Genomic DNA, 13,030 nt, shown 5'->3' on the forward strand with positions numbered 1-13,030 from the left:
ATCAAACAATGAATTAGGATATGGAGGGAAAAACACCTTACACTGGTACATTTTCAAATTTGAAACTTCAGCATCTTTTTGGTAATCCCTGGGCTTATTTTTCAAGGTTTAACAGAGATTTGATTTAATGGTTTAATAAATAAACACCTATCTTTTATATGATGACATTATTTTTGCTTACAAAATTTCTAAGATGGATTAAGCAACATGAAAATTGTACCTTTTAATACTTAGGAAACATGTTCATGACGTAGCACCTAACAGTAGACAAGAATTGTTACAACATGCATCTTGTTTTTTATTTCCAACAGTTTCTCAGAATTTTTTTCATTGGTCTCTTTAGCAAATAAAAGGACTCCCCGCACCCAATTCTACAGGATTTTCATGGACTGTATAAAACTTAGTGTGAGGTGTTTGCAAGCTACTAAAGCATATTTTTTGACTGAGTTCTGGAATTTCTTGTACTTTAAACTTGTGCTAGATATAACAGTGGAATTTTGTAGCTACTGTATATGTGGTTTATCATAGTACAGTAGCAAAATCCCTGATGACAGGAAGTTTTCCCCTTTGCTAGGCATTTTGGAGAAGGCAGTGGCAATCCACTCCAGTGTTCTTGCTTGGAGAATCCCAGGGACAGGGGAGCCTGGTGGGTTGCCGTCTCTGGGGTCGCACAGAGTCAGAGAGGACTGAAGCGACTTAGCAGCAGCAGCAGGAGGCATTTTAGCTTCCATTAATTTCTCTGTTCAGGTATTCTGAGGTAGATTTCCAATGTCATTAGCCAAATGCAAGAGGAGCAGGTGAGACGATGGAGTGGAGTCATCCAGAAGTAACAAGTTCCATCTGTTTCTGCAGAAAATGAGTCCTGTCACCTTGGACAAATCCCTAACATTGCAGCTTTATTATCTTAAAGCCCAAAAGCTTGAATTGTGACTTAATTAAGGTCCCTTTAAATATGAAATTATAGGAAAGCAATACATCAACTAATGTAAAATAAGATTTTACACTGTATTTTCCAGACATTTTACTTGGAAAGGTAAACCTTCAAACCTTAAAAAATTGGGGTGACTATGCACAAAATGATGCAAGAATTAACAGGAAAGTCATCATTTGCTATGCAGAAAGAAATTTAAACTACACTCCTACATCTTAAATCCTTAGAGGGTTGTTAATTATAGTTCTCCAAACTTCACATCCAGCGTCTTTGGCCTTCACAACCTCAGGCCTTTGGCCCTCTTTCTGTATAAAACCAAATACGGCTGTGGGAGTGGTTCTGAAAGAGCTCTATTTTTTATGTATTTATTTAAGGTCATTCTGTGAAGGCTCAGGGGTTGTGAGTCTTCGGTCTTCAGATGTTCGTAGGAGGGCGCTCCGCACTGTCAGTCAAAACTGGTTGACTAAGGGATGAAAGTCGGCTCTGTCTAAATAACCAGACCAAGAAAGAGTGCGATCTCAGATGCAGGGAAGGGAGCATGGAATTACAACCCAGAATTTACTTTACTTTCCTCTCTCGATTTGCAGCTACGGAAGTTGTCACCAACTGCGTAACCTCTCCAAGCGCTCGTAAGACTGAACAGGGCAGTTACCCGCATCCAGACACTCAGGCTGGACTGACCTAGGAAGCCCAGCACCGCCCGGGTTCCGCCTGTACCTCCCAACTTGTAATAATAAGTGCGAAGCTCCCTGGGACTCCACCTGAGAGTCTCCAGCCTAACTAATGTGGAAGGCACTTTTATTAATCAGCCGCCGCTTTACTCAGATTTAGGACCTCCCGGCCCACGTGGGGGCGTGTCCCCTCAGTTAGGGGCGGGGCGTTCCCGGCCGGGAGTAACCGCCGCGCCCCCTGACGCCCCGCCCCCTCCCCGCCCTAGCCGCCAGTGGGGAGGCCAGACTGCCGGTGGGGGCGGGGTCAGAAATGTCTGGCAACTTCAGGTACCAGTCCGGTTGCCTGGCGATGGGGGAGGAGGCGGGGCCGAGGAGAAAAAGGAGCCGCACTCCGCCCGACTAGGGCAAGAGCTGGAGAGGCGGCCGCGCAGCCGCCTTAGCTCTCTCTCGGGCCTCGCGTTCCACCCAACCCTGGATCGCGAGCCGCACATGCGTAGCGCGAGCTACCGCCTCCGCCCCTCATAGGGCTCGTGGTGGGGCTACGCGTTCGGCGCTGGTGGCACCACGGTCGGAGCCGCCCAGGAGCCGGTGAACCGAGCGGTCTCGTGAGAGGGGCTCGGGAGGGCAGGCTCAGGAAGAAGGAGCGCCGCGTCCACCGCGGCTGAGGAAGATGGTGTTCGAGTCGGTGGTCGTGGACGTGTTGAACCGGTTCTTGGGGGACTATGTGGTGAACCTGGACACGTCCCAGCTCAGTCTGGGCATCTGGGCAGGTAACGAGACCGCCGCAGTCTCTCCATCTCGCCTCCCGTGCTTCCGTTGACAGCCGGCCCTGCCTTACTGGGGCCTCTGGCCCCACTCTGCCACCTGCCGCCGACTCGTTTGGGGTCATGTTACGTAGAGCCGGGAGGCAGTTGCTGGGCCTCCACCGGCGAGTTAGCGTTTTGGCCGGAGGGGATTAGGGTCTCTGATGCTGGATGAAAAGGCCGCCCCCCGCTTTCCGCCGAAGGGACCCACAGTGGACTCCAAGGGTCTGGAGTTCAAATTCCACCGAACCGCCCTTTTCAGCCCCTCGAGGTCCGGTTTCAGCTGTGTTGGGCGAGGGGCGGCCTCTAGACACACCTGGGCTTGGTCTGGTCCCTGTCATTTTCGCCCCTTGGGTTGTGATGGAGGCCCGGGCAGCCCACGGAGGGCCGCACGCCGCCCCGCACGTGAAAGCAAGGAGCTGTGACCGGAGATGCCGTCCTTCTCCCGCGCCCAGCCTCCGGGTACGGCCAAACCTTGCTGGCTGCTCGGCTCCCCCTTCCGGCCTCACCGCCTCGAGTCCGGGAGGCTCGCCTGGGTTCGGTTGATAACAGCGAAAACTCCTGTGCAGGATCGCTCGAAAGATTGGTTGTCAATTTACAACCTGACCAGCAATATGTCAAGCTTGTTAAGGGTTTGGGGCTTTGTGGGTCGCAGAGTTACTGAATTTTTAAAGAAGCTAGGTGCTCTGTCCTTACGCTAAGTGAGATGTGAAGTTGGATGGTGAAGGACTGATGCTTTACTTTGTATCCATTTATTCTGGTGTGTTTCCTTATTTGGAGTTTCATTTTTAGTGCTGTGCTTCCACCTGTTTTTGTATTACACCCTTATCTATTTTAAACACCCATTAGAAATTAGATTCTTTTTCTTATGAAATGTCTTTCCCAGGCCAAAGCTAGGGTTAATCTCCTTGTGTGAGTAATATATATATATATTTAAATTTTAGTCTTTTTGAATATGCACACACTTGACAGCTTTCTTCTAAAATACTTATTTATCGTGATATTTCTCCTTTATTTAATAGTGTAAATAGGTAATTTAGTTTGATAAAGAAAACCTCTTGTTAACTGCTGTTGATATCCACCTTGGTAGAGAGTGGGACTGCAGGAATGAAGAACATAAATGCTAGCTCAGCATCTCTGACTAGTACCAGAAATTTACAGATAGTTTAATCTGTGCTGTTTTTCATTTGTAAAATAATAATGATAAAACTTGTCTCCACCCACCTCAGTAGGAAGCCTTAAGAACATTTTGTGGTGTGCTTTGCTTTTAACCTGTAGTGGAAAATTGCTTCTACTTCAAAGTGGAGGTTGGTGTAGAGTTTGATTTATCAGTGGATTTGTTCATATGAAATACTCATACACTAAATTCACTCTTGTGATGCACAATTCTATCAATTTGACAATACAAGGAAGCACGTATCCAGCATCACGATCTTGATACAGAAAAAAACATCAGTTCAGTCGCTCAGTCGTGTCTGACTCTTTGTAACCCCGTGGACCGCAGCTCACCAGGCCTCCCTGTCCATCACCAACTCCCGGGGTTTACCCAAACTCATGTCCATTGAGTTGGTGATGCCATCCAACCATCTCATCCTCTCTTGTCCCCTTCTCCTGCTCTCAATCTTTTCCAGCATCAGGGTCTTTTCCAATGAGTCAGCTCTTCGCATCAGGTGGCCAAAGTACTGGAGTTTCAGCTTCAACAGTCTTTCCAATGAACACCCAGGACTGGTCTCCTTTAGGATGGACTGGTTGGATCTCCTTGCAGTCTAAGAGACTCTCAAGAGTCTTCTCCAACACCACAGTTCAAAAGCATCAATTCTTTGGCGCTCAGCTTTCTTCACAGTCCAACTCTCACATCCATACATGACTACTGGAAAAACCATAGCCTTGAGTAGACAGACCTTTGTTGGCAAAGTAATGTCTCTGCTTTTTAATATGCTGTCTAGGTTGGTCATAACTTTCCTTCCAAGGAGTAAGCGTCTTTTAATTTCATGGCTGCAGTCACCATCTGCAGTGATTTGGGAGCCCCCCAAAATAAAGTCAGCCACTGTTTCCACATCTCAAAACTTCCTCTGCCGCCCCTTTGTAGTCTCCCACCCAACTCCTACCCTTCCTCCTGGCAACCATTGGTCATTTTCCATCCCTACAGTTTTCCCTTTTCTACAGTGCCATATAAATGGAATTATGTGGTATGTTTCTTTGTGGACCTGATTTCTTAGTTCATTCCTTTCACTTACTAAATGAAATGAATTTGAGAGGCATTCGTGTGTGGCATGCATCAAAATTGTGCAACTGTCGCTACATCTAATTCCAGAACATTTTCAACACTCCAAAAATAAATCTCATACCTGTTAACAATCACTACAAATTTATCCCCACTAATCATTGCCAGTGATTCCTCTGACAATCACTAATACACTTTTTGTCTTCTATTGATTGCCAATTCTGGACGTTTCATGTAAATGGAATCATAATATACATGGCCTCTTGTTTCTGACTTCTTTCACTTAGTACTATATTTTCAAGGTTCATTTATATTGTAGCATATATCAGTATTTCATTCCTTTTTGTGGCTGTTAATAACATTCCATTATATGGGTGTAACTCATTTTGTTTATCTTTTCATCAGTTGATGGACATTTAAATTATTATTACCTTTCCTTTTATGACTAATGCTGCTGTGAACATTCATGTACAGGTTTTTCATGGACATATACTTTAAGTTCTCTTGTGTATAGAGGTGGAATTTCTGAGTGATATGGTAACTCTGTTTAGACATTTTAAGGAATTTCCAAACCCTTGAAAATTCTTTAAGTATTATGGATGCAAGTCCTTTGTTAAGATAGGTGATTTGAAAAATACTTTCTCGGAGTTGTTTCCGAGGCTGTTTTTTGCAAAACAAAAGTTTAAAATTTTAATCAAGTCTAGTTTATCAGAATTCTGAGTCATGCTTTTGGTGTTATATCTGTGAAATCTTTCCCTAACCCAAAGTCACAAAGATTTTCTCCTGTGTTTTATTCCAGAAGCTTTATAATTTTATATTTTGTGGTTTTTGAGTAATAGGTAGAATTTAAAATCTTCTTGGAGGATTTAAAAAGCAATAATAATTCTTGATAAACTTAGAGGACCAAAACATTCTTTGAAAATCTCAATAATAGAAACTAGGTGCTACATAGGAAAAATGTTAAGATCATGGACTTAATATTTTATGGTCTAGTGTCAGAAGGACCTGTTAGTAAACGTGTGCTTTTGCTAGGCTTCCATATAGTAATCCAGTTAATATCACTATTGGCATATGAATAGTATAATTAGTATACAGAAGTTAAATTGATGGTTTCATATCTACTAATGGAAAATTTGTTTCAGAGATGTTCCTTTGAAAATTAGAATTCTCTTTTCCTTAGAAACATTGTTATATATGAAGTTTACAAAGCTAATTATAACACAGTAGAACAGGGCCACTGTGCTGTGCTGTGCCCTAGGTAGACTGAGTCCTGGAAGCGTCTATTTTGTGGAAGGAGAAAGAGAAATTGAGTTTTTTCTCAAACTGTTGGCAGATTCTGATGTTGATAAAGTATATATTTTAAACAGTGTTATTTCCACCTTTCCACCCTTCCTGTGTATCATCCATTTAGGGAGTTGGTAGTACTTCGTAGACACATCTGTGATTCGCCTCCCAACTTTGCTAAACCATCTCGTGTTTAATATTTCATTCAAGAGCTAGGCTGCATCAGAATCAGTCATATGTGATTGTTAGAAATACAGATTTTTTTTGGAACTACTTCCCAGATACTATAATTCATTTATTGAAAGTAAGACACTCCCCACCAATGTTTTTTAACCAAATGACACAGGGGATTGTGATGTCCAAATAGGTGCATTTTAAGGGCACTTTTAGGGCAAAAATATTAGAAATTCAGGGGCAGAAGTAGTAGTAAGGATGCCTTGTGTAATAGAATTATCATTTGTAACATAGAGTGTACCTTTTTATATTATAGTTTTCTTTCTTCTCACTCATTTTGTTTGTTTGCTCCAAAATGACAATACTTGGGCAAATTAAAAAAATTTGTTATGCCTGACATCTTTGTGTAACATTAGAAGCTCAGACTTCTTTAAAAAACAAAAAACAAATTGCATATTCTGTTTTTAAAATGTTAATCTGTTAAAATGTTTCTCTTTATGTATAGTCTTAGGTTCAGTTCAGCTGCTCAGTTGTGTCACACTCTTTGCAACCCCATGGACTGCAGCACGCCAGGCCTCCCTGTCCATCATCAGCTTCTGGAGTTTACCCAAACTCATGCCTGTTGAGTTGGTGATGCCATCCAACCATCTCATCCTCTGTCGTCACCTTCTCCTCCTGCCTTCAATCTTTCCCAGCATCAGTCAGTTCTTTGCATCAGGTGGCCAAAGTATTGGAGCTTCAGCATCAGTCCTTCCAATGAATATTCAGGACTGATTTCCTTTAGGATGGACTGATTGGATCTCCTTGCAGTCCAAGGGACTCTCAAGAGTCTCCTCCAACACCACAGTTCAAAAGCATCAGTTCTTCAGCACTCAGCTTTCTTTATAGTGCAACTCTCACATCCATACATGACTACTGGAAAAACTATAGCTTTGACTAGACAGACCTCTGTTGGCAAAGTAATGTCTCTGCTTTTTAATATGCTGTCTATGGTGGTCATAGCTTTTCTTCCACAGAGCAAGCCTCTTAATTTCATGGCTGCAGTCACCATCTGCAGTGATTTTGGAGCCTAAGAAAGTCTGTCACTGTTTCCATTGTTTCTCCATATATTTGCCATGAAGTGATGGGGCCTGATGCCATGATCTTCATTTTTTGAATGTTGAGTTTTAAGCCAGCTTTTTCACTCTCTTCTTTCACCTTCATCAAGAGGCTCTTTAGTTCCTCTTTGCTTTCTGTCATAAAGGTGTGTTATCTGCATATCTGACGTTATTGACATTTCTCCCAGAAATGGAATGGAATGGAATCTTGATTCCATCTTGTGCTTCATCCAGTCTGGCAGCAGTTTGTATATCTTCATCACATATCCCTAGTTTGTTCTTCCTTCTTTCCCTCTCTCCTTTTGTAACGACAAGTTTATTTTCTATTTCTGTGAGTCTTTCTGTTTTGTATATACACTTATTTATATTCCATGTATAGTTGACATCATATAATATTTGCCTTCTCTGACTTTTTTCACTAAACATGATATTCTCTAGGTTCATCTTCATTGCTGTATATGGCTATATTTCATTTTTATGACTCAGTACTATTTTATTTTGTGTGTGCGTGTATGTATGTGAGACATCTTTTTAACTCAGTCATCTATTGCTGGACAGTTGAGTTGTTTCCGTGTCTTGGCTGTTGTAAGTAGTGCTGCTCTAAACACTGGGCTGCCTCTGTCTTTTTCAATTAGTTTTCTTTTTTTCTGGATGTGTACCCAGCGGTGGAATTGCTGGACCATATTCTAGTTTTATTTTTACTTTCTAAAGGGACCTCCTTACTGCTTTCCACTGTGGCTGTACCAATTTACATTCCCACCAACAAGGGTTGCCATTTCTCTGTATGCTCTCTAACATCAGTTATTGTAGACTTTGTGATGATAGGTATTCCGACAGGTGTGAAGTGATACCTCATTGTGGTTTTGATTTCCATTTCTGTATAATTATCAATACTGAGAATCTTTTCACATGCCTATTTAGCCTTCTGTATGTTGTCTTTGGAAAAATATTTATTCAGGTCTTCCACTCATTTTTTGATTAGATTGTTTGTTTTTTGATGTGAACTGTTTGCATATTTTGGACAATAACCCCTTGTCAGTTACATCATTTGTATCACTTTCAAAATTAGGAAATGTGAGATTGCCATCGTTCCTTTGAAGGTTGTTTTGACTGTGGGTCCTTTGAGATGTCATATGAATTTAAAAATGAATCTCTCTGTTTCTGAAAAGAATTGGGATTTAATGTGGATTACATTGGATCTGTAGGTTGCTTTGGGTAATATTGATATCTTAACAATATTGTGAAAATGGAATGTTTTTCCATTTGTATATGTGTTTTCTTTATTTCAACAGTGTCTTATAGGTTTTGGGATATAAATCATTCTTCTCTTCTCTCTCCCCATTGTTTTTTCCTATGTATTTTTGATACTGTTGTAAATGGCTTCCTTGGTGGCTCAGTGGTAAAAATTCTGCCTGTAATAAGATGTCGGTTCGACCCCTGGGTGTGGAGGTTCCCCTGGGGAAGGAAATGGCAAACCACTCCAGTATTCTTGCCTGGGAAATCCCATGGACAGAGAACCTAGCAGGCTGCAGTCCATGGGGTTGCAAAAGAGTTGGGCAAGACTTAGCAACTAACTAAAACAATTGTAACTGTAATTGTTTTCATAGTTTCTATCTTGGATTGTTAAGTGTATAGTAACAACTGATTTTTGTATTTTGATTGTGTATCCAGTGCTGTTGCTGCTAAGTCACTTCAGTTGTGTCCGACTCTGTGCGACCCCATAGACAGCAGCCCAAGAGGCTCCCCTGTCCCTGGGATTCTCTAGGCAAGAACACTGGAGTGGGTTGCCATTTCCTTCTCCAATGCATGAAAGTGAAAAGTGAAAGTGAAGTCGCTCAGTCGTGTCCGACCCTCAGCGACCCCATGGACTGCAGCCTACCAGGCTCCTCCGTCCATGGGATTTTCCAGGCAAGAGTACTGGAGTGGGGTGTCATTGCCTTCTCCGTGTGTATCCAGCAACATGCTGAATTATTTATTCTAGCAGTTTTTTGTGGAATATTTTTCTTCATATAAGATCATGTTGTCTATGAACAGAATTTTCCTTCTTCCTTTCCAATGTGGATGCCTTTTATTTATTCTTCTTGCCTAATTGCTGTACGACATTATGTTGGGTAAAAGTGGCAGAAGTGGACATCTTTATCTTGTTCTGATGTTAGAGAAAAAGACATATCTTGTACCATTACATATGAAGTTCATTGTGAGCTTTTCATATTTGGCTTTGATATCTTGATATCAGATCAGATCAGATCAGTCGCTCAGTCGTGTCCGACTCTTTGCGACCCCATGAATCGCAGCACGCCAGGCCTCCCTGTCCATCGCCAACTCCCGGAGTTCACTCAGACTCACGTCCATCGAGTCAGTGATGCCATCCAGCCATTTCATCCTCTGTCGTCCCCTTCTCCTCTTGCCCCCAATCCCTCCCAGTATCAGGGTCTTTTCCAATGAGTCAACTCTTCGCATGAGGTGGCCAAAGTACTGGAGTTTCAGCTTTAGCATCATTCCTTCCAAAGAGATCCCAGGGCTGATCTCTTTCAGAATGGACTGGTTGGATCTCCTTGCAGTCCAAGCGACTCTCAATGGTCTTCTCCAACATGACAGTTCAAAAGCATCAATTCTTTGGCGCTCAGCCTTCTGCACAGTCCAACTCTCACATCCATACATGACCACAGGAAAAACCATAGCCTTGACTAGACGAACCTTTGTTGGCAAAATAATGTCTCTGCTTTTGAATATGCTATCTAGGTTGGTCATAACTTTCCTTCCAAGGAGTAAGCGTCTTTTAATTTCATGGCTGCAGTCACCATCTGCAATGATTTTGGAGCCCAGAAAAATAAAGTCTGACACTGTTTCCACTGTTTCCCCATCTATTTCCCATGAAGTGGTGGGACCAGATGCCATGATCTTCATTTTTCTGAATGTTGAGCTTTAAGCCAACTTTTTCACTCTCACTTTCACCTTCATCAAGAGGCTTTTTAGTTCCTCTTCACTTTCTGCCGTAAGGGTGGTGTCATCTGCATATGTGAGGTTATTGATATTTCTCCCAGCAGTCTTGATTCCAGCTTGTGTTTCTTCCAGTCCAGCGTTTCTCATGATGTACTCTGCATATAAGTTAAATAAGCAGGGTGACAATATACAGCCTTGACGTACTCCATTTCCTATTTGGAACCAGTCTGTTGTTACATGTCCAGTTCTAACTGTTGCTTCCTGACCTGCATACAGATTTCTCAAGAGGCAGATCAGGTCTGGTATTCCCATCTCTTTCAGAATTTTCCACAGTTTATTGTGATCCACACAGTCAAAGGCTTTGGCATAGTCAATAAAGCAGAAATAGATGTTTTTCTGGAACTCTCTTGCTTTTTCCATGATCCAGCGGATGTTGGCTATTTGATCTCTGGTTCCTCTGCCTTTTCTAAAACGAGCTTGAACATCAGGAAGTTCACGGTTCACATATTGCTGAAGCCTGGCTTGGAGAATTTTAAGCATTACCTTACTAGCGTGTGAGATGAGTGCAATTGTGTGGTAGTTTGAGCATTCTTTGGCATTGCCTTTCTTTGGGATTGGAATGAAAACTGACCTTTTCCAGTCCTGTGGCCACTGCTGAGTTTTCCAAATTTGCTGGCATATTGAGTGCAGCACTTTCATAGCATCATCTTCCAGGATTGAAATAGCTCAACTGGAATTCTGTCAGCTCCACTAGCTTTGTTCATAGTGATGCTTTCTAAGGCCCACTTGACTTCACATTCCAGGATATCTGGCTCTAGGTTAGTGATCACAGCATCGTGATCATCTGGGTCGTGAAGATCTTTTTTGTACAGTTCTTCTGTGTATTCTTGCCATCTCTTCTTAATATCTTCTCTTAGGTCCATACCCTTCTGTCCTTTATCGAGCCCATCTTTGCATGAAATGTACCTTTGGTATCTCTGATTTTCTTGAAGAGATCTCTAGTCTTTCCCATTCTGTTGTTTTCCTCTATTTCTTTGCATTGATCGCTGAGGAAGGCTTTCTTATCTCTTCTTGATATTCTTTGGAACTCTGCATTCAGATGCTTATATTGTTCCTTTTCTCCTTTGCTTTTCACTTCTCTTCTTTTCACAGCTATTTGTAAGGCCTCCCCAGGCAGCCATTTTCCTTTTTTCATTTCTTTTCCATGGGGATGGTCTTGATCCCTGTGTCTTGTACAATGTCACGAACCTCATTCCATAGCTCATCAGGCACTCTATCTATCAGATCTAGGCCCTTAAATCTATTTCTCACTTCCATTGTATAATCATAAGGGATTTGATTTAGGTCATACCTGAATGGTCTAGTGGTTTTCCCTACTTTCTTCAATTTAAGTCTGAATTTGGCAATAAGGAGTTCATGATCTGAGCCACAGTCAGCTCCTGGTCTTGTTTTTGTTGACTGTATAGAGCTTCTCCATCTTTGGCTGCAAAGAATATAATCAGTCTGATTTTGGTGTTGACCATCTGGTGATGTCCATGTGTAGAGTCTTCTCTTGTGTTGTTGGAAGAGGGTGTTTGTTATGACCAGTGCATTTTCTTGGCAAAACTCTATTAGTCTTTGCCCTGCTTCATTCTGTACTCCAAGGCCAAATTTGCCTGTTACTCCAGGTGTTTCTTGACTTCCTACTTTTGCATTCCAGCCCCCTATAATGAAAAGGACATCTTTTTTAGGTGTTAGTTCTAAAAGGTCTTGTAGGTCTTCATAGAACCGTTCAACTTCAGCTTTTTCAGCGTTACTGGTTGGGGCATAGACTTGGATTACTGTGATATTGAATGGTTTGCCTTGGAAACGAACAGAGATCATTCTGTCGTTTTTGAGTTTGCATTCAAGTACTGCGTTTCAGACTCTTTTGTTGACCATGATGGCTACTCCATTTCTTCTGAGGGATTCCTGCCCGCAGTAGTAGATATAATGGTCATCTGAGTTAAATTCACCCATTCCAGTCCATTTCAGTTCGCTGATTCCTAGAATGTCGACATTCACTCTTGCCATCTCTTGTTTGACCACTTCCAATTTGCCTTGGTTCATGGACCTGACATTCCAGGTTCCTATGCAATATTGCTCTTTACAGCATCAGACCTTGCTTCTATCACCAGTCACATCCACAGCTGGGTATTGTTTTTGCTTTGGCTCCATCCCTTCATTCTTTCTGGAGTTATTTCTCCACTGTTCTCCAGTAACCTATTGGGCCCCTACTGACCTGGGGAGTTCCTCTTTCAGTATCCTATCATTTTGCCTTTTCATACTGTTCATGGGGTTCTCAAGGCAAGAATACTGAAGTGTTTGCCATTCCCTTCTCCAGTGGACCACATTTTGTTAGATCTCTCCACCATGACCCGCCCATCTTTGGTTGCCCCATGGGCATGGCTTAGTTTCATTGAGTTAGAGAAGGCTGTGGTCCTAGTGTGATTAGATTGACTAGTTTCTGTGAGTATGGTTTCACTGTTTCTGCCCTCTGATGCCCTCTTGCAACACCTACCATCTTACTTGGGTTTCTCTTTCCTTGGGCGTGGGGTATATCTCTTCACGGCTGCTCCAGCAAAGCTCAGCCAATGCTCCTTACCTTGGACGAGGGGTATCTCCTCACTGCCGTCCTTCCTGACCTTCAACGTGGGATAGCTCCTCTAGGCCCTCCTGTGCCCGCACAGCCAGGGCGTGGGGTTGGTCCTCCCGGACACCGCCCCTGGCCTCTGGCATGGGGTTGCTCCTCCCGGCCGCTGACCCTGGCCTCGGGCGTGGGGGCATGGGGTAGCTCCTCCCGCCCGCCGCCCCTGGCCTCTGACGCGGGGTAACTCCTTTCGTCGCTGCCCCTGACCTTGGATGCTGGGTATCTCCTCTCGGCT

At 43.0% G+C, this 13,030-nt stretch overlaps 1 protein-coding gene across 3 annotated transcripts in view; it reads left to right on the forward strand.

Moving 5' to 3' along the window:
• Window positions 1-2,061: 2,061 nt before the first annotated feature.
• VPS13A (vacuolar protein sorting 13 homolog A) overlaps window positions 2,062-13,030 on the forward strand; it is a 276,459-nt gene continuing 265,490 nt past the window's right edge. For 2 of the 3 annotated variants that reach the window (XM_027549517.1, XM_027549516.1), the window contains exon 1: window positions 2,062-2,372. In XM_027549517.1, coding sequence (XP_027405318.1) covers window positions 2,273-2,372 — 100 coding nt within the window. In that variant the 5' untranslated portion in view covers window positions 2,062-2,272. The remainder of the gene's footprint in view (window positions 2,373-13,030) is intronic. The other variant, XM_027549515.1, reaches the window with a different exon arrangement.

The sequence above is a fragment of the Bos indicus x Bos taurus genome, chromosome 8 (assembly GCF_003369695.1).
Source record: "Bos indicus x Bos taurus breed Angus x Brahman F1 hybrid chromosome 8, Bos_hybrid_MaternalHap_v2.0, whole genome shotgun sequence".
In the NCBI taxonomy this organism is placed as follows: Eukaryota; Metazoa; Chordata; class Mammalia; order Artiodactyla; family Bovidae; genus Bos; species Bos indicus x Bos taurus.